Source organism: Cyprinodon variegatus, unplaced genomic scaffold (assembly GCF_000732505.1).
Source record: "Cyprinodon variegatus isolate N-32 unplaced genomic scaffold, C_variegatus-1.0 Scaffold471, whole genome shotgun sequence".
Classification (NCBI taxonomy): Eukaryota; Metazoa; Chordata; class Actinopteri; order Cyprinodontiformes; family Cyprinodontidae; genus Cyprinodon; species Cyprinodon variegatus.
This window is the reverse complement of record NW_015150924.1, coordinates 180,135-204,878: the sequence shown is the minus strand read 5'-3', so window position 1 is coordinate 204,878 and position 24,744 is coordinate 180,135. Positions and strand designations below refer to the sequence as shown.

The window sequence follows — 24,744 nt, the reverse complement described above, 5'->3', positions numbered from 1 at the left end:
ATGCCTAAGGTCCTACTGACACTCCAAGATGAAAAAAACAAAACAATTTTATTCATGGCAGGAACCAACTATGTCTCTGACCATGACTGTGTTTTCCTGTGTGGGAAAGTCATATAACATTGCTGATTGATAATTGCTGGTATTACAAATCAGATAAACTGGTTGTAATTGTTCAAGCATTCAGTTTGGACAAAGTGTCAAAGTGTAAATAAATATCTGCTTATGCTTTGAGAACATTTTCTTAATTATCTATTAAAGAAACACTGAACTTTATTTTATTTAAGTAAGCACACATATTTATCATTAGGTAGCGCATTTTTCTCCTGAATGTAAAGTTAGCAACGTGGTTGTACAAAGGGTATAGAGTGGCTTTTAAAAAACTGAGTTTAAATGAGTTATATAGTGAGAACATATTAGATCATCACTTTTATGCCAAACAATTTAACAGGAGAAAAAAACTGGCAGAATTACATCAATAAAATGTAAAAAAGATTACCATACCCACCTATAAACTAATACTTGTTTAATCACTCTAGAGTTTATCCTTCTGTATATTCTTTTTGCTTTTAAAGACTTAAGAACTCTAAAGTTTTGAATCAATGGGGATGGACACATTTATTTTAGAAATTTATATTTTTCGACCCTTCAATGCTGTATATAGGAAATCTATGAGTGAAAGATTTCTATCAGATTAAAGTCAATCACATAGAAATGATCTGTTGATACTTTACAGACATGACACAGGAATCTCCTTTTCTTCTTCGAAAAAATATACAGCCTCAAAGTTGGTTGTTCTATAAGAAAATATCTTTCCCCTCTTCTCTACAGTACCGATACTTCCTGAAGAATTCTGCTTTTTGTTTTGTTTATTCTCATAGAGAAGTTGGTTCTCAGCCAAAGTTTGAAAAACACTCCATCCTTAGTGCTGCCATTTCTAAACAAGCTCTGTGCTGGTAGCAACCCAAATCTATTTGCTCAATCGTTGTTTAAAGATATTGCACTACTTGATGGACGACCCTTTAAGCTCTCAGTGATCGAGTAAATAATCTATGGATCCCTGTTAATACAAAGCGAATAGGACAGTGCGTGCATTTGTTACCAACAAAAGGAAAATGATTGCATACATGTTACAGCATCCACTATGCTCTTCTAATTCAATCAGTGACAACCTGATGCCCTGTTCAACACTTGAAACAAATACTTGTCCTTTTAGGGGTTAATTTTCATTTTTAATAAATTAGCAACTTTGGGAATTCATATACATGTAAAAAGAATAACAATAAAAAACGGAATAAATGCATATCTTACTATTTCAAATGAAACTAACACTAAAATAATATAATAATCAATTATATATATATATATATTTATATTTATCTATATATTTTTTTCTTATTTCAGTATGTGTTTTTTTATTTCTTTTAAAATAACTTATTTTTAAATTGATGATAACCTTGAAACCTAGATCTCTAATAAATACGAAACTGACTTGCCATACTTCACGTTAAAGAGCGCTGCCCGTTTAACAAACATGAACCTTGTGCTGCGTTCACTGTCAGTGTGTAGAGAATCAAGCGGGCGCCAAGTAGAGAGAGAGAAGAGGCTGGGATTTCTCTAAAAACACTCCCTTTCTCGTCCAACCTCCCTTTTTCATTATTTGTACACTTGTTCCCCCGAAGTTATCTTCAGAGTTTTGTTGTTTTTTTTTTTTATTTTGTTTAGAGATGTAAAGTCGCTCTAACTTTCGTCTGGAGGTAAACAGAAGAAAGTTGGGTTTCGTCTTGGACTGGTCCTTCTGGTTCAGGTTACTCCGTCAGCAGGTAAGCTTATTGGTTTGGGGACATTTGGTTAACTCATGGTGGGTAGCTAACGCTGAACAACGGACAGGAAAAATAGTAAATCTGCCTTTGAGTGTTTGACGTTTAAGTTTATTTAAATCGACACGTGAATGAAGACATTTAAACAGACTGATTTAATTCTGGGACCCAAACGTCTCCCTTTTTGTAACCGTTGGAAACTGTTGGGCTCCAGGTGTTTGCTAACATCACCTGCTGCCACTCCTGTTTCTACTCTTCTCTCTGCTGCCTCAGCTCTCCTCTGCTGACACCACCGATGGGAAATGTTCTGAATCCGGGTCAGATACTCTCACCTTGGCATTCCTAACATTCTCATCCCATTGGAGCACAGATAGCTGCTCTAACTCCCCTTTATTGACCAACTCCTGCTTTAAATGTCAGTAGTTTTTGCCTCATGTTTGCAGCTTTTAAATGGAAATGCTTTAAAACCAACTGCCTACATTACTCAGTTATATGTTTTCCCCAGTCATGCTTCCATTGTCAATGTAGGCAGTGTAAACATCACACTATGGAGGACCAACTATGACATAATTAACAAAAATTTAATAAATAATATTAATAATATTAAATTACTTTAAAAGTAGCTAATAATATGAGCTTTTGTGCCATTGAATGTGAAAAAATAAAAATTACATATTAACCTCCACTTTTATTTTTAATTTGTTCTTAAGCTGTATGTATTTTTAATTATGTCAGAGTTGGTCCTCCATACATTATTCATGTTGGGACAAAACATAATGCATTAACATAGAAGAAAAAAAACGATTAATGGTTTTCTTCTGGTTTATTTTAATTTGAAAGAAACCTAAATCATGCAGCATGTATTTTTTTTTTATTGGCTGCCTTCTTTACTCTGATACTCTTAAGTAAAATGTATTCATTTTTTTCCGTCATGCTTATCCCAGTTGGGGTCGCAAGGGGTGCTGGTGCCTATCTCCAGCTGTCTACTGGGCGAGAGGTGGGGTACACCCTGGACAGGTCGCCAGTTCATCGCAGTGCAACACAGAAAAACACAGAAAAACCGGACAAACAACCATTCATGCACACACTCACACCTAAGGAAAATTTTCAATAAACCTAACAGTCATGTTTTTGGACTGTGGGAGGAAGTCGGAGTACCCGGAGAGAACCCACACATGCTTAGGGAAAACATGCAAACTCCATGCAGAAAGACCCCGGGCCGGGAATTGAACCCCGAACTTTCTTGTTGCAAGGCAGCAGTGCTACCCACTGAGCAGCCCCATTTAAATCATGCGATCTGCACTAAATATTTATTACCGCAATATTTATTTTAGATATGTTTCAAATATTAAATATACCATTAGATGATTGAATTCGATAATAATGAATTAAAATACATTAAAAATAAGAAAAAAATCTACATTTTTTTTCTAAAAATGATTAATTTAAAAATAAATATAATTACTTCTAAATGTATAAATAAATATAAAGTAAATACGTATTTTTATGCGGGTTCCTTAGAAACTCTACTGTAGACTATCACAGGCTGTTGCATAAATAGCTGCATCCTTGGCTCTGATGGAGGACATCACCAATGGAGACATCTACCAACATGCTGGTCCATGATGTGGTTATTGTCTTGGAGCTCTTTGTAACCGGAGTTTTTCAAAGGGAACTTAGTGACAGGTTGGGTATTTCTCAGTCACTCCTGTATATTGCTCATGTTCAAAAATGTTACCAATAAACTGTGCCTCAATAGGTAAACATCAGGAGCTATTTTCCTAAATGTAATCGGAGCTATGACTGCTCTTGTGCTAACAAATCTGCCTTTGTATAGACAGTATTTTTATTTAAACTATGTGCTATCAATGTCATTATTGTAGTGGTATGTTGGCTGTCTCACATCAGGATTTCTTTAGACTGTAATAATGATAATTATAACTCTTCTATTAATAAAATGTACTGTATATAGGGAACAGATTTAAAGCAGATTTTTCCTGAACTGTTTAAAGGATTTCAGGTTCCATTATAGTGCTGCTTTGGGTGTCGAGCAGAACTCTCTAAAAACCAAGGAGGCAGTACACATAACCAATGGAAATACAGTAAAAGAAAGAAGAATCACTTTACACACACCAAAAGTTGCCTTTTTTATTGAAAACATTATTATCCACGTGATTCTGTGTCTTGGAAACTCTTTAACTTATTTATGTTGCTCTTACCTTTTTCTGTTGGTTGTTTTCCTTTTCTGTTTCTCTCTTTATTATTTTCCTGAAGCAGCAATTATTTGGAGCTCACACAGTTTCATTGCTGTTGGCACCCTCGCTCCCTACTTATTGTGTCTAGTTTTTCTAATGGGCCAACTTCACATAGGTTATGCTTACTACCTTGCATATTTATTTAAAGTCTGGGACTGGACATCTCAAGCAATGTCTGCATTCAAAGGTTGGCATTCTTCCATAGGTATCATTAGATAACCTTAGTTGTTTTGTTGCACATATAATAAATACAAATTTATAAAATTATCTGAAGTATTTTTGTTATTATCTTTTAAATCAATATCTTCTGTAAGGTCAAAAGAAAGTGCCATCAATGTGTGAGAGGAGGTGTCTTTACATTTGTCTTTGGAATGATGGATTTCTCAATTCCAACCACTACAGCAGCATAATCTCACAATTTTAAAACACCTATAAATTTGTAAGAAACAAATTAAATGCATTCCTAAATGTAGGTAGAATCTTCCTTTCTGTTTCTAACTGATAAAATGCTGATGACATATTTGGTTTGTGTTGTTAAATGCCGTGACCTGGGAAACACTGGGAAAACTATTGAGTCCATTTAACTAAAGGTTCTACCTCACAGCTTTACCCCTAGCTGTGTTTCCGTTAACCATCAAATTGCGTAAAATGTAATTATGAAAATAAATTTGCTCAAAGGAAACATTACAATTTTGAAAAAACTCAAGTTTTTCTGTAAAAGGTTTTAATGCTTCTGTGAGTTGGACATTCATTGTATCCAAATACTTAAATTTAGCAAAACTGCAATGAAAGCACTTTTTTCGTATCATGAGTCATGTGATCTACAACTGGACCTTACTGCCTTGTAAAAAGAAGAAGAAGAAGAAGACTGGAATATGCTGGGGAAGATTCTCAGTCATCCAGGTCATAGTCATTCCAAAAAAAGTTAAAAAAAGATCCACTGGACTTTGTTTCCAAGTTTGAAGACGTTCCGCTTCCCATCCAGGAAACTGTTTCAATTCAATGGGCTGCTGATTCATGATGGGCTACTGTATAAAACCTTGAACTTAATGCTATTCCTGACATTTTGAATTGAGAAAGCATCATGGATGGGAAGCGAAATGTCTTAAAACTTGGAAACAAAGTCCAGTTGATTGTTGTTTTAACTTTTTTTTGGCAATAAGACCGGAAGTAGTTTGAAGATGATGCCATGTTGTTTTCAGAGCTATCATCTGAACAAACTTATTCACATACAATTTAGTTGTACAGTGGAATCCGCTTATAGTGATCACGTTGGTCCAGAGCAAATTTGAACACTATAAGCGGTCGATTACTGTATCCAAATTTATTGTTATTTCATTTATTTTTTATACAGAATATCATCAAAGTACCATTTGTGTGGTTTTTAATGAGAAAAATTTAATGAAACGGATAGCTTCCACATTTACTGAATTTTATTACAGTACCATGCAACTTTAATTACAGTATACTGCACTGTGCGCAGACATAACTCTGGTAGCCTGGTGCCGACGGTGCATTCTTTTTAACAAGTCTGAAGTTTCAAACAAACGGTTTCATAGAACAACAACATAGAAGATAACTGCTTAGGCTACCGAAAATTAAAGCTAGCCTACGTCTGTTTTGTGTTGTGGATCTGCTGCAAAGCATTAAGAAATCACTTCACATATTTATTTATGGTTCCCTGGATCAGAGTGTTGTCCAACACCGAGTTCACTTCTTTTTTTAAATGATGTAAAAGGTCAACGTTTTTGAAACTAACGTGCAGGAGACCAGTGAGTCGATGCAATCAACTGGTTTTCCTTAGATAGAAAAGCTTATCACAAATTAAAAAATTGCATCAGGTTAAGTAAAAAATAAAATAAAAATCCTCCAAATGATGGAGATAGAATGTGTCTATTTATTTTAGAAGCAGTTAGAAAGGACAGAACCATGATGCAGTAGTCTGTTTACTTACCACAGGCCACTACAAAGGGAGTAGATTACCACTTTGCATACCAGACTGGAATTTGACATCTCATTTGTTCTTGAAAGATTGATCAGCGCTTTCCTGAAATGATCATATCATTCAATAAGCCTTTAAATGCATTCTTCAGTAATTATCAAACATTTATTGTAAGAAAATATAAAAGTTCTCTGTGACATTTAAAAAGAGATGGCTTTACCTCTAAACACTAACAGATTCTGACTGACATTATGAGTCTAGCACATTTAAAACCAAGCGCTGAAGCACGTGTTTATTCGTTTATCTACAGGTTAATATGTAACCTGTGGTAAAGGCTGTAAAAGGTAAAAGCAGCAGGACAAGTGAGGATGTAACTGCTGATTTCATAATGACATGGATATCCACACTTTTGGTTGTTAAATAAAAAGATAAAACTCAAAAATACAACTGCTTTGAAAATATACAATTAATCTCCATCTCTTAGGACTATATATATATATATAGTTCTCAGAGAACAGAGCAATATAAGGGTGACTAATATATTATAATAATGGTCAACTAATTTAGTAATTGATTAATCGTTAACTGTAATATAGAGACTGTGCCTTTAGCTGACAGAGCAACCCACTTAGAGCAGTAATTATATCAAAATAATATCAAAAATATATAAATATTTTGCATTTAAGATAAAAAAAAAATGCTGTTAATATGCTTTATCCAGAACTCCTCAAAGCACACATGGCAGATTGGTTTGATTAATGTCAAAATAATCTGCATTAGCCTCAAAAAGCCTGTATTGGTCAATCTGTTTAAAAGATCTACGTTAAAATCCTATCAGTTCCTCCAACATGGTTGCAGTTTGGATCTACACCCAACTCTCTCTCATATCAGATTTCTTGCAGGCAATGCTCTCCCGTACTACATGAGGATGTTTAGAGGTGTTATTTTTCCCATTTTTGTTCTAAACGTATCTTGCGTTTCTCCCCTGGAGGCCATCTTGGTGAAAGTTTCTGTTGCACCAAGGTGGTGATTAACACCATATGTTTTATTAGAAGATTCCTCCTCTCTAATATAGATAATTCTTTCAGGTATTTTTTTAATTATTGTTTTTTATAGTACTTTTTGGATTGTGTTGTCACAACCACAAATGACAGTAACTCTTACTTATTCCCTTTCATTCAAGTCGACTTGCCCGTCTTGTTTTCTCCCTTCCAGGGTATGACCTGTATTTCATGCTTCTTTGCTGCTCCTCCTCCCAGTGTGGGTGAACCGTTCAAGGTGTGGCTGTCAGTAGCAACAACAGATCAGACCAAACAACTGCATTGTGGATAAGAACAGCATGAAAGCTGTGAGGGATGCTTTTAAGGAAAACAAAATGATACCAAAGGAAAACTGGCCCAGTCACTTAGAAGTAAAAAGATGTGTGGTTTCTTCATGATACCTGTAACATTATATCTGTAATCTAACCCTGAGAAAACCCTCATGTATGCATACATGCACTCAGCATTAGGACATGGATCAATGCTTTGCTGTTAGAGTGCAGGAGATCTTCAAAAGATCAAAAAAAAAAATTCATGTCACCTTTGTTGGGTTTGTTTTTAGTCTAAAGGTCTTAATACATTCAATTTTTAATCAGCAGTTTTTTTTCTTTCTGAAACCTTTAGGTGGACCGCATTTCTAACCTGGTTTAGGTTTCCAAAATTTCAACAGTGAGATTCTATTTATAGTGTTGTGAAAACATTATCCGGGAGACTTGGTTCCCATGGTGTAAAATAAGTAATACTAGGGAAAGGAAAGTTTATCAGTGGAAGACTGCTCAAACACATCTCATCTTTGCTTCTTTAGAAACCTCTAACACATATCTCATGAACGTCCAGTAAAAAGTCAAAACCGCAAGAACATTCTTCCAGTGTCGCATTCCTTAACCTCAGGACAGAACCAGGAACCACGTATCTGTATCAGATTGGATCAGAAAAAATTAGATTGGTGCATCAATAAAAAGAAAGGTAGATGGAGGTAATAATGGAAATTATTGTTTAAGAAATATTAATGATGATACAAAATATTTTTATAGTGTGCTTCAGATAGGTAACCGATTGCAAAGAGCTACAAAAAAAAGTGATAGACATGAAGCAGTCAGGATTTTGGGAGACGAGCTCCGACCACCAATCAAAAAAATCGGTATCTGCCAATCAACGATCACCGCATCAAATACGTACATTCTTCAACTGCTGCCTCATGTACATTGACATTGTATTATTAGGTACAAGCTTTTGTTAATCAAAATAAAGGACAGTGAAAAAAACCTTGACCAAGGATAATGCGGGAATGCTCTAAAGAGGTTTTTAGGTGGCTTTTAAAAAAGCTGTTTTATTCTAGGCCTAGAAGGACTGTTTCCTCATCCTACCTCCAACATAGACACCAACCACCAGTTGCCTTCTTTCAGCGCCCTGTCCCCCTGCAGGCTCCAGGGGTTAGCTTTTAGAGGTTAGTATCGACTAGCCGTAGCCTCTCACTGCTCATTCTCCCTGGCTGGCTTCTCCAAAGTACTGCTGTCCCTACTCCTCCCAGTATCCTGTGATTCATCCCCCTGTTTTGGCCACTCTAACTAAAACAAGCATGGACCAAGCGCAACAAAAAAAAATGCGTGTCCACTCAGAAAAAATATTTTTTTGCCAAAGTTTGCACTTAACTTTCAAGTGTGGTTAAAAAAAAAAAGACTCAAAAACCGCAGCCACATTTGAGTTTCAGATTTTATAAATCGCTTTCAAACTCAGTTACGGTTTATCTGGGACTGGGTCGTGGAGGCAGCAATTTCAGCAGAGACACCCAGACTTCCCCTCTCCACAGACACCTCGAAATGTCCTCTGGTCCTTCACCTGGTCAGATGTGACTGAAACAGACCTCCTTAAGGAGGCGTCTAGGGGTCATCTGAAACGATGTCTGACTCCTTTCAATGTAGAGGAGAAGTGCTCTACTCCAAGCCCCTCCTGGATGTCTGAGCTCCTCACCCCATCTATCAGGGAATGCTGAACCACTCTAATCAGGAAGATCATGTTGGCTGCTTGTACCGAGGATCTTGTTCTTTCTGTGGTGATCTAGATTTCATGACCTTAGGTGAGGGTAGGAACGTAGACCGCCTGCTAAATCAATTTTAGTTTAAATTCAGTATCGGCAATTTACAGGCACTTTGCAGAGACAACTAAATAAAATCATACAGTCAGATTGGTTGAGAGTTTTTTATCTAAGGAAAACAAGTTGATTGCATCGACTCATTGACTCCTCAGTAATCCCTCACACCGGGCATGCTTGTAGCGACAGTGGAGATGAAAAAACTCCCTTTTAACAGGCCCAGACTCAGTGTGAGCGGCCATCTGTTGAGGCCGACTGGGCTTCAAGGAAACAGATGCAGGCATACAGAAAGAAGCGGAAATAGAGCTGAGATACATCAAGAACTTGGACTTTTAGCTCTGCTCTCCCTTCATCACAACAGACCAATGCAATGTTCGCATTATAGTGGCAGCTGCCCCCATCCATCTGTCGATCTCGCGCTCCATTTGCCCCTTACTTGTGAACAGGACTCCCAAGAAACCAAGAAATCTTTTCACAGCACATTACCTGCTGTTTGTAAAACAGGGTTATGTTTGTTTTAGGCATTGTCCTTTTTTAATTTTAAGCACTACAGAAACATTCTTTAAGAGAAGTTCTCTGTGTGTGAAAGATTTGAGGTGCAAATCATAAGAAGAGCAAAAAAAGTTATTTCTTCCAACTTTAATCCTCTAATTTTTACTTTTAATTCAAAATGGATGACATTGCGTCTGTCTTTACTGCGGCAACACTGTACTTGTCATCCTGTGTCATGGTTGTGCTGCGCTAATGTAGAAAAAGGAGTTTAGAGTTTAGCGGAAGAAGTCCAGATTCTAATTTTCTCTGAATGAAGGTAATTGGCAAAGTTGTCAGAAATACCCTTATAAACAGTGTTGAAAGAATGACCAAAGTGTGTGTGACAGTGCACCATTGTTGCTTTGGTCAAACCCTTGTGTGTATTCTAGGTGTGTCTAACCTTGCATAGCTTTTGCTTTCCAGAATAAATGCTCTAAAAATACAAAGTTTATAATGCATTAGGTGGTATTTGAACATTTTCATCAGTTTAGTACTTAACCTACGATAAATCAGGTTGGTCATTAGGTAAACACAAAGTCAACCCTACATGCAAACTCTGCTTATGATAGATTCTGTTTTATTTCACCTTAAATTTTCCTAGCCGTTATTTCATATCATGTTTTACCATACATATATTTCTTTATGTTTCTACACTGCTGTGAAAAGGTTGTAAAGAAAGGGGGGGGAAGCCTTCACATGAGAAAGGCGATTAATCTGAGTTATATTGTTTGTTTTTCTTTTTGTTCCTCCTATGCGTTTCTTTTAGTTTAGGTCATGTTTTTGGGTCATTTTCAGCTTCAGCTTGTTACAGCAATTCAATTCTGCTCCTGGTTGTTTTTTTCCCTTTCAGCTGGTCTGACTTGAGTTGAGGCGTTGGAGTCTGTCAAACCAGTTTCCTTCTTATGAGACTAGATTCTTTCTGCAGCAGCTTGTTTCACTCTCCACTCACAGTCTTACACATAGTTGTTCTTTTGAAAGTGTCAGCAGACGGGTAACCGATCTTTACTGCTGCATACAGTGATTTGGAAGCAGATGATTTTGGAAAACATAAAGAATGATGAAATTCCTAGTGTTTGTGGTCATACTGTACCGCTTTGATCAGCACATTAGACAAAGCGTCACACTATAAAAATACGTTTAGAATTTTTAGGTTTCATTTTTTTGAATGACATCAGTCATCTCTGACTTGTTTAGTTCTAGTATTTGTCTCCCTCTGTGTTGCTCACAGTTTTTTGAGCTCTGTTTGTTTTGTCTCACAGCTCTGGGGAGAGTGTTTGTCCTCCACCTTCTAATGGCCGACCAGACGGTTTGTATGGACCTAGTATGACTGCCCTTCTCCCAAAGGACCTGACTATCCACCAGCTTCCTCTTCATTCCGATCAGTGAGCTTGAGGTTAGTTTAAAGAGGGAAAAAAAAACAAGTTAATCAGAAATGCAGCATCGCCCTGTAAAGAATGAGCAGCTTGTGTTTTTCCATGTTTTTTCTGGGCTGGGTTGATGTGTTGTCCAAAACAGTTGATTCTGAGTCACCTTTTTTCCATTTCACATGACTGATTTGTTTCACGCTTGACACTAAAAGCATTTTGCATGAAGCAATAGCACTGAATCCCTGCAGCAGTAGTGAGAACCATTTTTTTTTTTGCTGTTGGCATGTTTTTGTGCTGACATTACCATTTAATTGGCCTGACGAGCCTTATCTCATCACATGCCACCTAGACCCAGCGTGCTGCCGATGGATGAGCTTGAAGGCCAGCGGCTGAAGCCTGCTGAGGACTCTGCATCCTTGGCTTCTTCCACAGCTGAGCCGATCAACCTAGAAGGTCAGTTGGATGAAGGGTGTCCTGATGAAAGATCCGAAAAGTTATTAGAACAGCTTCTGCAAATTAAACTTTCATAAAAACAAAAGGAAAGATTGGAAAATTTAATAAAAAGTGAGATTTGCTTGGTTTTAAAACTGTGGCTTATCCACAACATATTTAAAATTCCAAATAAATTACACATTTTTGAGCTTTTTTTTTTTCATTATAACATGTTGTCACCTTGAAGACTGGTTTCTGTTGCCTTTTATTCTTTTGTCACATTTTTTTTTTTTTTGCTTCTTTTAAAGATATTCCCTCTGAGCTGAACTAGACCTTATTTACTTACTATCAGCCCTAATGCCTGTCTGTCTGTCTGTCTGTTTCCAGACTCCCACTATGCTAAGCTCCAAGCTGATCTTGAGTGCGATGCACAGGGTTTGGAGGCGGAGTCCTGGAGCTTGGCTGTGGACCAGAACTACCTGATGTCCCTGAACAAAGAGGCTGTTAAACGGCAGGACGTGATCTATGGTACGGTGAAACAGAAGTTCAGCCTGAATGTGTAAACTGGGGTGTGTCACCTGTCAAATTGTAACCGCCTCTTTACCCTCAAGTCTTAGTCCCTCAAGTATTAGTTTAAATGTCCTTCTAGAAGATTTGCTTGTAATCATACATTTCTACCTTCTCCATCAAAAGTTTCATGGTAAAGGTTTTGGAAATGTCAGTTCCCTAATGCCTTTGTCATTTTCCCCCAGAGTTGATCCAGACTGAGATGCACCTTGTACGCACCTTAAAAATCCTCTTCCACATCTACATGAATGAGCTGAAGCAGTTCAGTGGCTTTGAGAATGCCTTGCTGGAGAGGATCTTCCCTGGTGTGGCGGTTCTGCTCAGCCTCCACCAACATTTACTCAGCTCCTTCAAACTGCGACAGGATCAGAGTCGGGACAGAGAAAATCCAAGTAACTACTACATCACCCAGCTGGGGGATATCCTCATTAAACAGGTAGGGGAAGGCAGTGGTTTAGAACAGCCTCTCTGTTCATCAGGGAAATAATAATAAGAATAATAAAAAACAATATTACACAGAAAAAATAATTATCAGGTTTGTTCCAAAAGCTTTGGTCAGATCATGTCTTTTGTTTATGCTCCACTTCTGACAGTTCCAGGCTGTTTCTACTCACCCTCTCATTTCTACCCTTATCTCTCTGTGTTTCTGCTGTTTACAAAACACTGGTACTTATAGGGGTTTCTGGTACGTCTGAGACATTTTACATAACACCAATGGAGGGACTGCTCCATTCCTAGATATTTAATACTTTGATAAATGCTTCTAGTTGCCAAAGATTTTATTTTGCTCAAGAAAAAATACAAAATGACCAGAGATGCACCGACCACATTTTATGGCCAAGGCACAATCTGCACTATGACCTGCTGTTAATCTGATTAAGGTTATTCTTTAGAAACTATAAAGTGGGAATAATCCAGACCCAACATTGTCTGCTTTATTGTAAAGTAGTAAAAAAAAAAAATACACATCTTTATAATAAAATGTCTATAGTAATGTATAATTAAACATTTTAAAATGATAAATGGTACTATTTTGCAAGAAATTATAAGTGAATAAAATACTGATATTTGTCAGAGTAAAGGGACTGATTTACTGCCAGCAGAGCTGATTAGTTTATTTAAACCTTCTTACAGTAAAACTCTATTAGAGCTTTAAGGAGCTTCTCCTATGGACAGACATTAATTGAAACCCATTTCTACATGTACTTTATAAAATAATGCAGAACCATTTCCTTTCAAACCTCTAGAAATTAAGTCAGATTTGCTAAGATTATCTGTTAAGATTACCAAAATATTTCTCTTTGCTTTTTCTTACAGTTTCTTCAAATGTTATTTGAAGAATCAAAACTGTTCACCTCCTCCCACAAATGAGATATGGGACTGGGATTGGAGCTTTGTGCTGATTACCCCAAAACATTGACTTTGTTTTCCTTAAAGCCGTTTGTAATTAATGTGGGTTTATTGATAGTCGGCGTTACCTTTGAAGACATCAATATTCTCTCCTGATGTTTTATCTCTATGGTCCATTTTGTTTTGTGAATTTCATAAGTTCCTTTATTACCCCCAAACGCTGGAATTACTAAATAACATGCGAGAAATGATAGCTTCTGATTTTATTTTCTAAGAATAGTGAGTAAAACGGAAATCTTCCCCACATCTACAATGTACGAGCAACAGTTTCCTTGGAGGATGAAATTTAATCAGGCTGTCTCATTTTTCATGTTGATATTAACTAAAAAGGGACGTATCTTCCTTCTCAGTTCAACAGAGATGAACTGATATTAATCCCTTGGTCATCATGTTAGGGTTTCACCTACAGATTTATAATCTGCATTAGTTGGTCGACTTTATATCCAAGAGTTGTTTGTTCTGTCTTTGTTACATGCAAAGTGCTTAGTGTCTGTGGCAGAAGAGATTATGTTTTCTAGTATGAGCAATACATTGGTAATATTTGTTTAAGGTTTTATGTGGTGCTTATATGTGATATAATCTATGTAATCCAATGTGAGCCCAAAGATTAGGACAGAATAGGATAACTCTCTTTCTTGGCTCAGTTTTCAGGTAATCTGGGAGAACAGATGATGTTGGCTTATGGCCATTTCTGCAGCCATTACAGTGAAGCTGTCAGTCTCTACAAGGAACAGATGCAGAACAACAAAAAGCTGCAAATTCTGATCAGAGTAAGAATTCTGGATTCATTTTCCTCTAACAAAGACAGTTAGACTCTTCCAAAGGATTTCTTGAGTTTTAAAAAGTAGGATCTGATTATTGTGATTTTTTTGTTGTTTGAAATGTAGTTAAGTCAGTGGAGAGTCCACAAAGTTCTGAAAGGAAATTGGGAAATAAAATTACAAGATGATTTAAAGTTCAATTACACATAGCATCGACACAAAGTATGATCTTTGATGAATAAGATTTATGTGGTTGGCTAAAAACAAAAACTGCTTTTATTCTGTTTTTCACAGAAAATCGATCAGCTGCCTCTAGTGCGAAGATTAACTATTCCTGAATGTTTCTTGCTGGTGACTCAACGAATCACAAAGTATCCTGTTCTGTTGGAACGGATCATCCAGAACACAGATGGTAAAAATCCTGTTTTCATCAATTTTTACATTTTCTTCCACATTCAGGGTTTCACTGTCAGTTGATGCACTGAAAGGTTCACTGTTTACCAGAAACGGTTTAAATTCTGCTCGGTCAGAAGTCTGAATATTCCAGGAAGACCAAAGATGTTTTTTTTCAGAAGATAGAAGTTTAAGAGTTATCAGATCACGGTGACCAAAGAACTAAAACACTTTTCAACGTGGAAAATAGGCAAACCTGAGAAAATGGGGATGTTCTGCCGCAATAGGCACATGAAAGTAGATGTCTGTCAGATCTATTGACGTAAACTAATCCCCGCCACAATGGTCTGAAGTACCTCTGCTGTGGTGAGCGTGTGGAAGGGAAGGACTTTCAGGTACCTATTGAGTCCCCTTAGGTCTAAAATGGGGTAAAAACCGCCGTCTTTTTTGCCACAAGGAAGTACGTCGAGTAGTAGCCTCAGGGTTGCCGCAGCCTTGATTGCCCCCTTGCCCAGGAGGGCAGAAAGCTCCTGGTCTAGTGCCTGAGATTTTACCGAGTTGGTGATAATAGTCATTTTGACCCGGTGTAACCCGGGTGGGGGGCGCCGTCGGAACTGGAGCCTGTAGCCTTTGGTTACAGTGGCAACCGCCCATGGATCTACAGTATGAGCCCAGAAATTCAGCTGCTGATGGGGAAAAATGTCAGATGGCTGGCCCATCTCTGCCAATCCCGCTGACAACTGCTCCACACTTGTGAACAGGCCCTGGTCAAGTTTGGCCCGCTTCCTCCAGGGGAGGGGCACTAATGCCATGGTCCCACAATGGCTGTTAGAATGGTTGGGGGGAACCACCTGCTCAGAGGGTCGGAGGTCCGAGCACTCCTTGGGGCACGACTGGGCAAACCGAGCCAACCTCACTGCATGGTGCATAAAGCTGCAGTTCATGCAAGGGTTCTCAGACAGCGCCTCCAAAAGGTGCTCACGTCCAAGGCAGGTAGGGCACAGGTTGTGGCCATCCTCTGTCTGCAGGGCAGCCCCACAATCCATGCAGTTGTGGGAACCATCCATGTTGAAGGTCGACATGGCTCAGCCCAATTAAGAAACAAAAAATTGGCTAGAATCGGTAGAGGGGCCGCGAACGCAGCCATCAGCAATTATAGCAGAGTTACGAAAGAGGCTGCAACACAAAGAGGCTGATACTGTGAGAGGGGGTGAAAACCGTTACTGTCATCAAGTATAAAAAACAATAAACCAAAAAAGCTAACATTAGCCGTATCCAAACTTCTGTAATTTAAGTTGGGAGTAGGACGAAAAATGCTGCCGTCACCAATTAGAGAGCAGACCAACAAAAAAGGCTGCAAAAAGAGAGGTTGATATTGGGAGCTGGGGTGAAAACCGCTTCCGTCACAAATTCTAACAATGCAGACCAACGACAAAGGCTGCAAAACATAGGTTGATATCGGGAGAGGGGGCGAAAAAGGCTACTGTCACCAGGTATACAACCAACTTAAAAAGCTAACAACGTTAGCCTTATCCAAACTTCGGCAAGCGAAGTTGATCACACTTGGGAGAGGGGGCGAAAAACGGCTGCAAAAGTAGGGTTGATATTGGGAGAGAGGATGAAAACACCAATAAACTAAAGAAACTAACAACGTTAGCTGCATCCAACTTCGGTAAGTTGTTCACACTGGGAGTTGGGGTGAAATCGCTGCAGTCACCAGTTGTCAACCAAAACAGCACCAAGCTGTAGGTAAAATGGTAGCAAAAAGCCGCAAGCCGGGAGAGGGTGCGCGGTCGCTACTGTCATCAGCAAACAAACTTACCTTCTGTCATCTTCTAGCAGAATTGACCTGTTGCAGCCCTGGGAGGGTGGAGAAAAGCTGCAACTCCAGTCAGCAAGAGACAGGGACATTAACAACTGGAGAACTTGCGAACCGCTTGCGAGAAGAAAATAGGAACAGAGCCAGGATGACACCAGGCTATACAGCTTCTGACTGGTCATCCGGCGTCACAGGTGTGACTCTGTTGATATAATTACCCGAACTGCGCATGCCCGAAGGGAACATTCAGTGCTTTCAGCACCTTTCTCTGGCGTTCAGATGGGATGAAATAGAATTTTCTATTTAAATATTTATTGATCACATTTTCTCAAAGATTTATATTTACACATATTCTTTTAAACCTCCTAAAGAAAAGACAGCGCTGGTTAAACTTGGAATTTGACTTTCCAAGGTTTACAAACGAGGTGAAAATGAGCCACAAAATTCTGATTGGTGTCTCTTAATATGAACAGATTTTTATTTATTTTTTATAACATCAATTATTGAGTTATGCTGTGCTCCTTACAGCCGACACAGAGGAGTTTATGCTTCTGGAGAAAGCTCTGGAGCTGATCAAGCACACCATCTTCCAGGTGGACACTCAGGTGAGTGAAAGTCAGAAGAACGCTCGCCTCAGAGAGATCAGCTATCGTCTGGAGCTGAAGGCTCCGATCCGGCTGAAGGACGGGCAAATGTTCCGCAAAGAGGACATGATGCTTGGCAACAAGACGTTGCTTCGTGAAGGAGCCCTCACCTGGAAGTTGTCTGGTAAACAGAAAGGTTTGTGATGGAATTTTTGAATTTCTTATTAGGGATTACTTTAACTGGGTTGTAAAAGTTTGGCTTCATTCCTGAAAACGATCTTTAATATGCTCAATTAAAATGCTAAGCTGTTCTCTTTTTCTCCTGCAGAAATTCAGGCGGTGTTGTTATTAGACATGCTCCTCCTGTTACAAGAGAAAGATCAGAAGCTTGTATTATCTGCTATGGTGAGTCCAAGTCGACCAAAACTACACAGAAAACTAAACTATCATACCTATCTGCATTACCTACCCCAGCAATGTCCTGCTCTAATGATCAGACAATCCTGAGGATATCAGGTCAAAGTCATAGATTTATTTATTTAACAGGATTTTCTCTTTTTTTTTTTTTTTTCATTTTTAAATCTCATAGCTCTTCGGGTCCTATCAAAGCAAAATTTAGTGTCACGTAGGACATTAGTTCAGTACATGGAAGCATTTGCCTCCACAAATTTCTTCAGTTGTTTGCCTTTTTCAGATTTGAGGCTTTTAGGTGATTAAAGAAACATTATTATAAAATAACTAGAAAAGCTCTCAGAGCGTGCAGACCTCCATCAAGCAGCAAATGTTGTCCCATACCGTGTCTTAGACCTAAAGCTAAAACGTTGCACATGATCTGGATCATAACCAAATTGTATTGAATTGTTTTTTGGCATGAAGTCCATCTTTGGTAATAATTTCCTTAAAATCCCTCATAAGTCTATAAATAAGGAACAGATTGAGACTTTGAGCGAGGCATGGCTCACATTTTCTGTGTTTTTGTCTTCAGTATAACACTTCTGGACTTTTTTGAGTTCGATACTGAAGCTGTCATTTGTCAGTGCTGCCACAATCTGGTTTAGGGGGAAACTGCTTGTTCCACCAAATAATGTTAAAGAATCCTTAAAAAAATGACTGAATCATGATTCATTTTTTGGACTGAGGGGCACCTTTGATTAAAATATCATTAAAATATGTTTACAACTGTTCAACTTATCCCATACACAGACAAAAACAATAACCACCTTGTAAAAATATAACAACCTTGGGGGAGGTAAAATTCACCTGATTAATTGAAGAGGTTTCCCTTTCCCCTACACTGTTTACATTTTGATCACTGCTGCACTTTATAAATGGTAATGTTCATTTCATTGCTAAGCTGCTCATTCCCTGCTGGAAAGCTGAATGCATCAAAATTCTGTTCTGGACACACTGTGTATAGAAGATGACAATAAAGTCTGTTTAAGTCTTAAGATCGAGATGATTTGTGAAAACGATGTGATGGGTTTTGTTGTGCCATTTAGTCATCAGTGGTTTAGATCTTGGATGCTTTTCATACTCTCTTTCTCTCTGTTAAATGAAATGTGTGTTAGGTCTTATCTGACGTGTTCAGATCCTGAGGTCATTGTATGTTGCTGTATTCTTGTCACCATTAGGACAACAAGCAACCAGTGATCTCCCTGCAGAGAGTGATTGTCAGGGAAGTGGCTCATGAGGAGAAAGGCATGTACATCATCTGTGCATGTACCTCTGGCTTGCCTGAAATGTATGAACTCCACGCTGGCACCAAAGAGGAGTGCAAAACCTGGATGGACCTCATACGTGAGGCTGTTAACTGGTGAGCACAGTGCTTCTGTGACGTAACGAGTCATGTTTTAAGTTCAAGAATCATTTGTAACAGGTTAAGCTATATATGTTGATATTTTCACAAAGGGAAAATATTTTTCCACCAAAAGGGCTGTCAGATTAATCAATACTAAAAAGCTGAACTATTCAAAAATACTCTTTTGAATCTGAATCCCCCTGTCTGCAGCTGCACACTTGACCTAACAATGCGCTGCTGCTGGAAGCTGCAACTTCTGCTAACATGGCAAAAACATCCAGAAAAACAAATAAAACATATGTGACTTCCTTTAGCTGACCAGGAAAACTAAAGCTTTGCTTGGATCGGCTTTCTATCTCTGTTAGACTGAAAGGGAAAAACTAACAAAACTGCTACAGGATCCCCCATGCTAGCTGTTTTAGCACTAAAAGTGACACTGATAGTGCAACTCAGAAAGCTTATTACTGAAACAGTGGCTTCACCAACACATGGTGTTAAGTATCCAATAAACAGTGAAGCAATGAAACAAACTAGTATGTTTCTTCTTTACTCTTGTTAACTCATAAGTGGCTAAATTAGCTAATAATAGTGAAGGAAACTGAATCTGATATCAGAAAACAAATCTTTGTTTATTTTAGCTTAAATCTGAAGTATTTTTGTTCAGAAGGAGAAACACTGTCTATTTGCTGCTTTCAAATAAATGTTTAATCATTTAAATTTCGGTCTTTCAGTTACAGAGACACTGAGGTGCAAAGTAAAGTGATGGCTAAACTGCAGCATTATCAAGGTAAGGCTTCTAGGCTTTTTGTTGATGTGTTTAGAACTAATACCTGGTTAACCTCAGCAAAGAGTTAAAAACATAGATTAATTATTGAACATGATTCAGTTTCGGTTTGTTTCCTTTTTTTTCTTTGTTTACTTTTCTGAAGATTTTTTTTTTAACCATAAGAGTAGGGAACTTCATGCACCGTCATCCTTTTCTGTTTTTGGCACATTTTAAACTGTCAGGCATCTTTTCCTAATTCCCCAGGGGAGTTTTCCAATCCTGGAGACCTTTTCTAAAATGTGTTTGATGACTTGGTTACATTCCATGGATTAGCAGATCTTTCATTTGCTTCTGATTTTCAGATTTACTGCAGCAAAGCGACAACAAGATAAGGCAAAGTCTGGAAGAGAAGCAGGAAATCTTTTCCACACTTTATAATGAAGTGGTTGGTCAGGAGGCCCCTAACGAAGGTTTACTCCTGCGAGGTGATGCCTCTGACCTCAAGCAGGGGGAGGCCTTGTTGAATGGAGCCCTTAAAGAGGGTAAGAGCAGAAAGCAAAACAGTTGCTCATGATTCAAAAGATCAGTAGAAACAAAGAGATTAAGGAGTGTTTGTTTTGTTTGTTTTGTTTGTCTTCAGTGGAAAAGTTACAGAACCTGCTCTTTATGAGGATTAAACATACAGAAGTATCTGAAGATGAGACTGACATACAGCAAGGTGAGATCAAGAGAATGAAGAGCTGATCTTGTAGCTAATAGAGTTAATTAAATTTTTTTTATTTAGAATGGATGCTTATTTTAGACCATTTATACTTTTATAAAGGCCATGTACATTATATTATATATAGATAAAACAATTTTTTCTGACACTAAATCACATTGAAATATTCCTGTTTTAGATCAGTTGTTGTAGAAATAACTCATTCTGCTAAATGCCAGAATATTGGTGGAGAGCTTTTTTTTTTGCTTTCTTTAAATTCAGCATTTTCCTACAATGCCTTAGTATTTATTATTTACTTCAAACAGTATGACTTTGAGCATTTTGAGATTTCTTCCATGAACTTCTCACAATACTTTGTTGGATTTTAGTCTATTTCTCCTAGGTTTAAGTAGGTTTTTAGATCATCTTGTTTAAACAGTCCTCTGGCAACATTGACTTTAATGTCCATAAAGCACTTTGTAATTTGGAAACCTTCTTAGATGTAGTTAAATTAGAACAACAAAATGCAAAGCTTTAACTTCCTGGAAAAAAGTATTCAGATGTTCCTTCTTTAATACTTCCGGAATATTTTCTTTACGGATGATACCATCTATTTTGGGAAATGCACCAGTATCTCCTGCAGCCTCCAACCAACATCATGCTTTATCCGCGATGTGGTTGAATAACTCCCTTTTTAACCCCAAATGCATGATGGTTATTTAGTGGAATCCAACATCAGAGTTTCTTTTTTTCAACAGTAGATTTTAGAAATGGCTTCTTCCTTGCTGAGTGGCCTCTCAGCCTATTTGCTGATGAATCCTTAATAAGTCTAATCTCTAAACAGCTTCAGCCAACACTTTCACAAACTTTTGTTCCCGGACTGAAAACATATTTATAACTACTGTGTGTCTGTTTCTGGGACACAGAACTCGTCTCCGTCCTGGATTCTGTCACTCTAACTGGACTTTCCTTTAGTGTTTATGCTCGCAAATGGACCTCTGAACCGTACAAGCCTTCTTTAGACTTCTAGAAATGATTTTCAAGGCTGATCCAGCGTTAAAGAGCACCGTTCTCTTCCTGATAACTTTCCACATAATGTTTCTGTAAAGTCCCAAACAGAGCAGTTGGCCCGCAGCATACCTGAAATACATCCACAGATGGATAAATGTTTGGAATTTACCTTTCTAAGCCATGGTGTCAATGACTGTGCTTTCATAAGCCCTCTATAGTTAAAGTTATTTTATTTGATGACAACTTAGGAATATAGAACAGATTGTCTAAAATATCCTTACATTGGTTTGGCATTTAGCAGATAGCATAAGAAATCATTATTATACTGTAAGGATTGCCTTTGCATCCCCTGCAGCTCTAGCTACTATTTAATCTCCTGGAAGTTGATTCACAGTGTCATTATTATTAATTTATTTTCTTTTCCTGCTTTTTATTTGTACCGTGTTGCCAGATGGAGATAAAGACAAAAATGGTGAACTTGCATTAACTAGCTGTGACCACCTGCTGGAGAACCTGGCAATCTCTGAAGATCTGGAGACGTGTGTACGTAAAACACACGTGAAGGACCTATACTGTGTAGTCTTTTTTAAATTTTTTTATACACTATTCTGACCGTATTTATGTTCTGTTTTAGGTTGATGATGAAAGTGAAAACCAACCAGAGCAACACTGTGGTTCAACCTCTAGTGTTTTCCTTAGGACAGAGGTAACTCCTCCCACAAACACAGCCTTGCAAAGGAAATCATACCTTTTTTCCACATTTCTGCTCACAAACTACTAAAGGCAGTGTATTATTATAAAAAGGAAGAAAGATTTCATTCAGAATGTGAATGGAATTGAACTGAAATGCCTCTGTAGTTTATGCCACCCTTGCTTGTAGACTAAATAGTTTAAGTCTTGTGTGGCTGGAGGATTTTCTTCCAGGTTTTCTCTGGCTTCAAACTAACTAAAGATTAGATTTTTTTTGTTCCCTTTAACAGTCCTTATTTATTGGCCATGTTCCCAAAAAGGCTATACATAAATAATGGACAACTAAGATGGACCCATCCAGCTATGCTCTGCAGCTCCTTCAGAGTTGCCATAGCCTTCTTGGTTGTGCTTGATTTTATTTAGAGGGATCATAGTAAGGTGGGAAAGGGGTATGGCTACGTTTCTCTTTCTTTTCTTTAAAGCCATCCACTATTTTTTTTTTTTTATGTGTCATCTAAATGGCTTTGAAACTTATTAGAAAGAGTTTAAGGAGTGGAAGGTTTTGCAAGGCACTATACTTCTCCTGCTCAGCATTTTCCTGTTATTTCACCGTATCTGATTATTTCACTGTTACTCTGTAGGTCTTTGATAGTGTTCAGAATCTTGCACAGAAGCTCTACAGTTTACAGGTAAGTGGGAAGCATCAGTTTTTTTTTTAAAGTCAGCCCTGCTCCAAATCTGTTTCTGTAAACCTTAAAGATGTCCTTGCATTTCTTTTGCCAACACTATATTTGGTTTTACTGGGTGCAGGCAGTCGTCACGCAGCAGGACAGCAGGATTGAACTACAGAAGATCTTCATGTCAAAGAGCAAGCTGCCCGTCCGTAGCAACAGCAACGTGCTGCTTGAGCAGGAGAAATATCGCAATTTGGAGAAGCAAAAGGAGGAACTGGCTAAACTGCAAAAGCAGCAGGTGCAGCATCAAGCAGAGCAGCAGCGCTGGGAAAAAGAAAAGGAGAAGCAGATGAAGCTGATGGAGAGTCAGGAGGCTGAGCTGCAGCAGCGGGTGGAAGAATGCAAGAAGATGGAGGAAAAGCTGACACAAAAGGATTTGGAGCTGAAGAATCAGTGGGAGACCTACCAACAGGACTTGGAGAGACTGAGGGATACCACACAAAAGTTGGATCGGGAAAAGGAGCTGATTAGTCAGGAAAAGAAACGCTTGGAAAAGATGAAATCAAAGCTCATCCCTAATTATGATGATCCAACACGGGTGAGACTAAGAAAATTTTATCTATATTATTTTTTAGAATCATACGTTTTCTTCAGAGTCGTGTGTTTTATTAAACGAATGTCGATGTCCTTCTTTCATCCCATTGCCAGTCCTCCACACTCTTCCCTTTCCCATCATTCAGGAGCACCATTGTAAACGGAGGAGCGACCCAAACCCTACAACGTAACCCTTCAGTCTTAACTAGTGATTTCCTCGATCCAGACGACCCTCCTCCACGAGTTCCCCCCCGGCGGGAGAGCATCAGTCCCCGCTCAAACAAACAGAAGCTGCCCGTTCAGTTGATCAGCGCCACCAACCAGGTGCAGAAACCTGCAGAGGTCCAGCAGAAGATCCCCAAGAAGCTGGCTGCCGAGTCCAAAGCGAGGGAGAAAACCTTAAAGGCCAAGCGCACCCACAAGAGAGCTCACAGTGCAGGTCAGAGTTTGATTGTGTGTGTGTGGGGGTGTGATGTTTAGTTGTTTGAAAATAGTGTAAAACCAACGCCTGAACCAGGAGCTGCTAACACAGGCTGTCAGTCTGATTCTGTCCGTTTCCTCTTCAGCTAATCTAGACTTCACCAACGTGATGCCGATCCGAGCGACGGGGAAAGACGGAGGCAGTTTAAGAACCCAAACAAACACTGGTCAAAGAAGAGCCCTGAGTTCTGGTATGAACCGAGAGAAACTTTCTAACTGTAAAACCGTTTGCACTAATATGAGTCATCTTAATCACACTTTTGTTTTGATCCAGTTTCTTTTTTATTTCTATTGCTCCTTAATGTTTCTAACGTTCCTATTGAATCTTTTCTCAGTTTAGCAGATTTACAAACGTTAGTTTTAAATGCTGCAATGACCTACTTCAGCATATATTTCCTGCCCCCAGATACCTTCAGGTCGACAGGACCCAGTCAAAATGTGAAACCGTCTCAGTCATTCCTCGGACCGAAGTGGAACGACATCACTCCTCCTCCCCCGGTGCCGCCTCCTTTCCCTAAAGACATCAATAGCAAAGACATGGAGAAGGTCATAGTTCTCTAAAGGAGCTACAGGATGTGTCCCACTCAGCATGCAGCATCTCCAGGATGACCTGCAGGACATTTTTTATGCTGATTTTAAACAAATGTTGCACATTTTTCAGGGAGAAAAAATATGGAAAAAAGTTTGGCCTTTTGTAATTATGATAAAAATCTATTTTAAATTTTTATTTTAATACACAAAGACTCAATTGTTTTAATGAAAGCAGGTCTTGTTTAACTGTCCAGTACAGTAATTATGTTTATAGTTTTGTTTTATCAAGTTTACATCTGTAAATATAAAGGGGCTTCAGATTTCTTCTATTTATCTGCTTCTCAGTTTGTGTTTGAATCCACTTGTTAAAGAAAACGATCCATCTATGCAAATGGAAGCAGTTTGTTGACTCCATTTCCACACAGTGTTATAATAATATTGTAGGTTTTCTGACTCGCATATCACCGTTTCTGACCGATGTACGATGAAA

General features: G+C 38.4%; 1 protein-coding gene across 2 annotated transcripts; it reads left to right on the top strand.

Moving 5' to 3' along the window:
• The first annotated feature begins 1,571 nt into the window (after positions 1 to 1,571).
• LOC107094227 (rho guanine nucleotide exchange factor 18-like) lies at positions 1,572 to 24,577 on the top strand. Of its 2 annotated transcripts, none has more exons than XM_015389736.1 (20): positions 1,572 to 1,820; positions 10,937 to 11,070; positions 11,394 to 11,497; positions 11,864 to 12,004; positions 12,229 to 12,479; positions 14,098 to 14,223; positions 14,509 to 14,626; positions 16,955 to 17,206; positions 17,339 to 17,415; positions 18,642 to 18,823; positions 19,540 to 19,595; positions 19,937 to 20,116; positions 20,215 to 20,292; positions 21,740 to 21,828; positions 21,920 to 21,991; positions 22,617 to 22,664; positions 22,786 to 23,247; positions 23,358 to 23,682; positions 23,810 to 23,914; positions 24,130 to 24,577. In XM_015389736.1, exons 3-20 carry the CDS (start codon positions 11,410 to 11,412, stop codon positions 24,282 to 24,284), a joined length of 2,805 nt encoding a protein of 934 aa, XP_015245222.1. In that variant the 5' UTR covers positions 1,572 to 1,820; positions 10,937 to 11,070; positions 11,394 to 11,409; the 3' UTR covers positions 24,285 to 24,577. The 2 variants fall into 2 exon arrangements, with proteins under 2 accessions (XP_015245222.1, XP_015245221.1); XM_015389735.1 differs by having other exon boundaries at positions 21,737 to 21,828.
• The last annotated feature ends 167 nt before the right edge of the window (positions 24,578 to 24,744 follow it).

What these genes read in the sequence shown, in the direction of transcription:
- LOC107094227 (XM_015389735.1), top strand. Translation starts at nt 11,410, where the DNA reads ATGGATGAGCTTGAAGGCCAGCGGCTGAAGCCTGCTGAGGACTCTGCA. An exon ending in TGAGCCGATCAACCTAGAAG is followed by an intron (nt 11,498 to 11,863) that starts GTCAGTTGGATG and finishes GTCTGTTTCCAG; the next exon opens with ACTCCCACTATGCTAAGCTC. An exon ending in ATACGTGAGGCTGTTAACTG is followed by an intron (nt 18,824 to 19,539) that starts GTGAGCACAGTG and finishes TCGGTCTTTCAG; the next exon opens with TTACAGAGACACTGAGGTGC.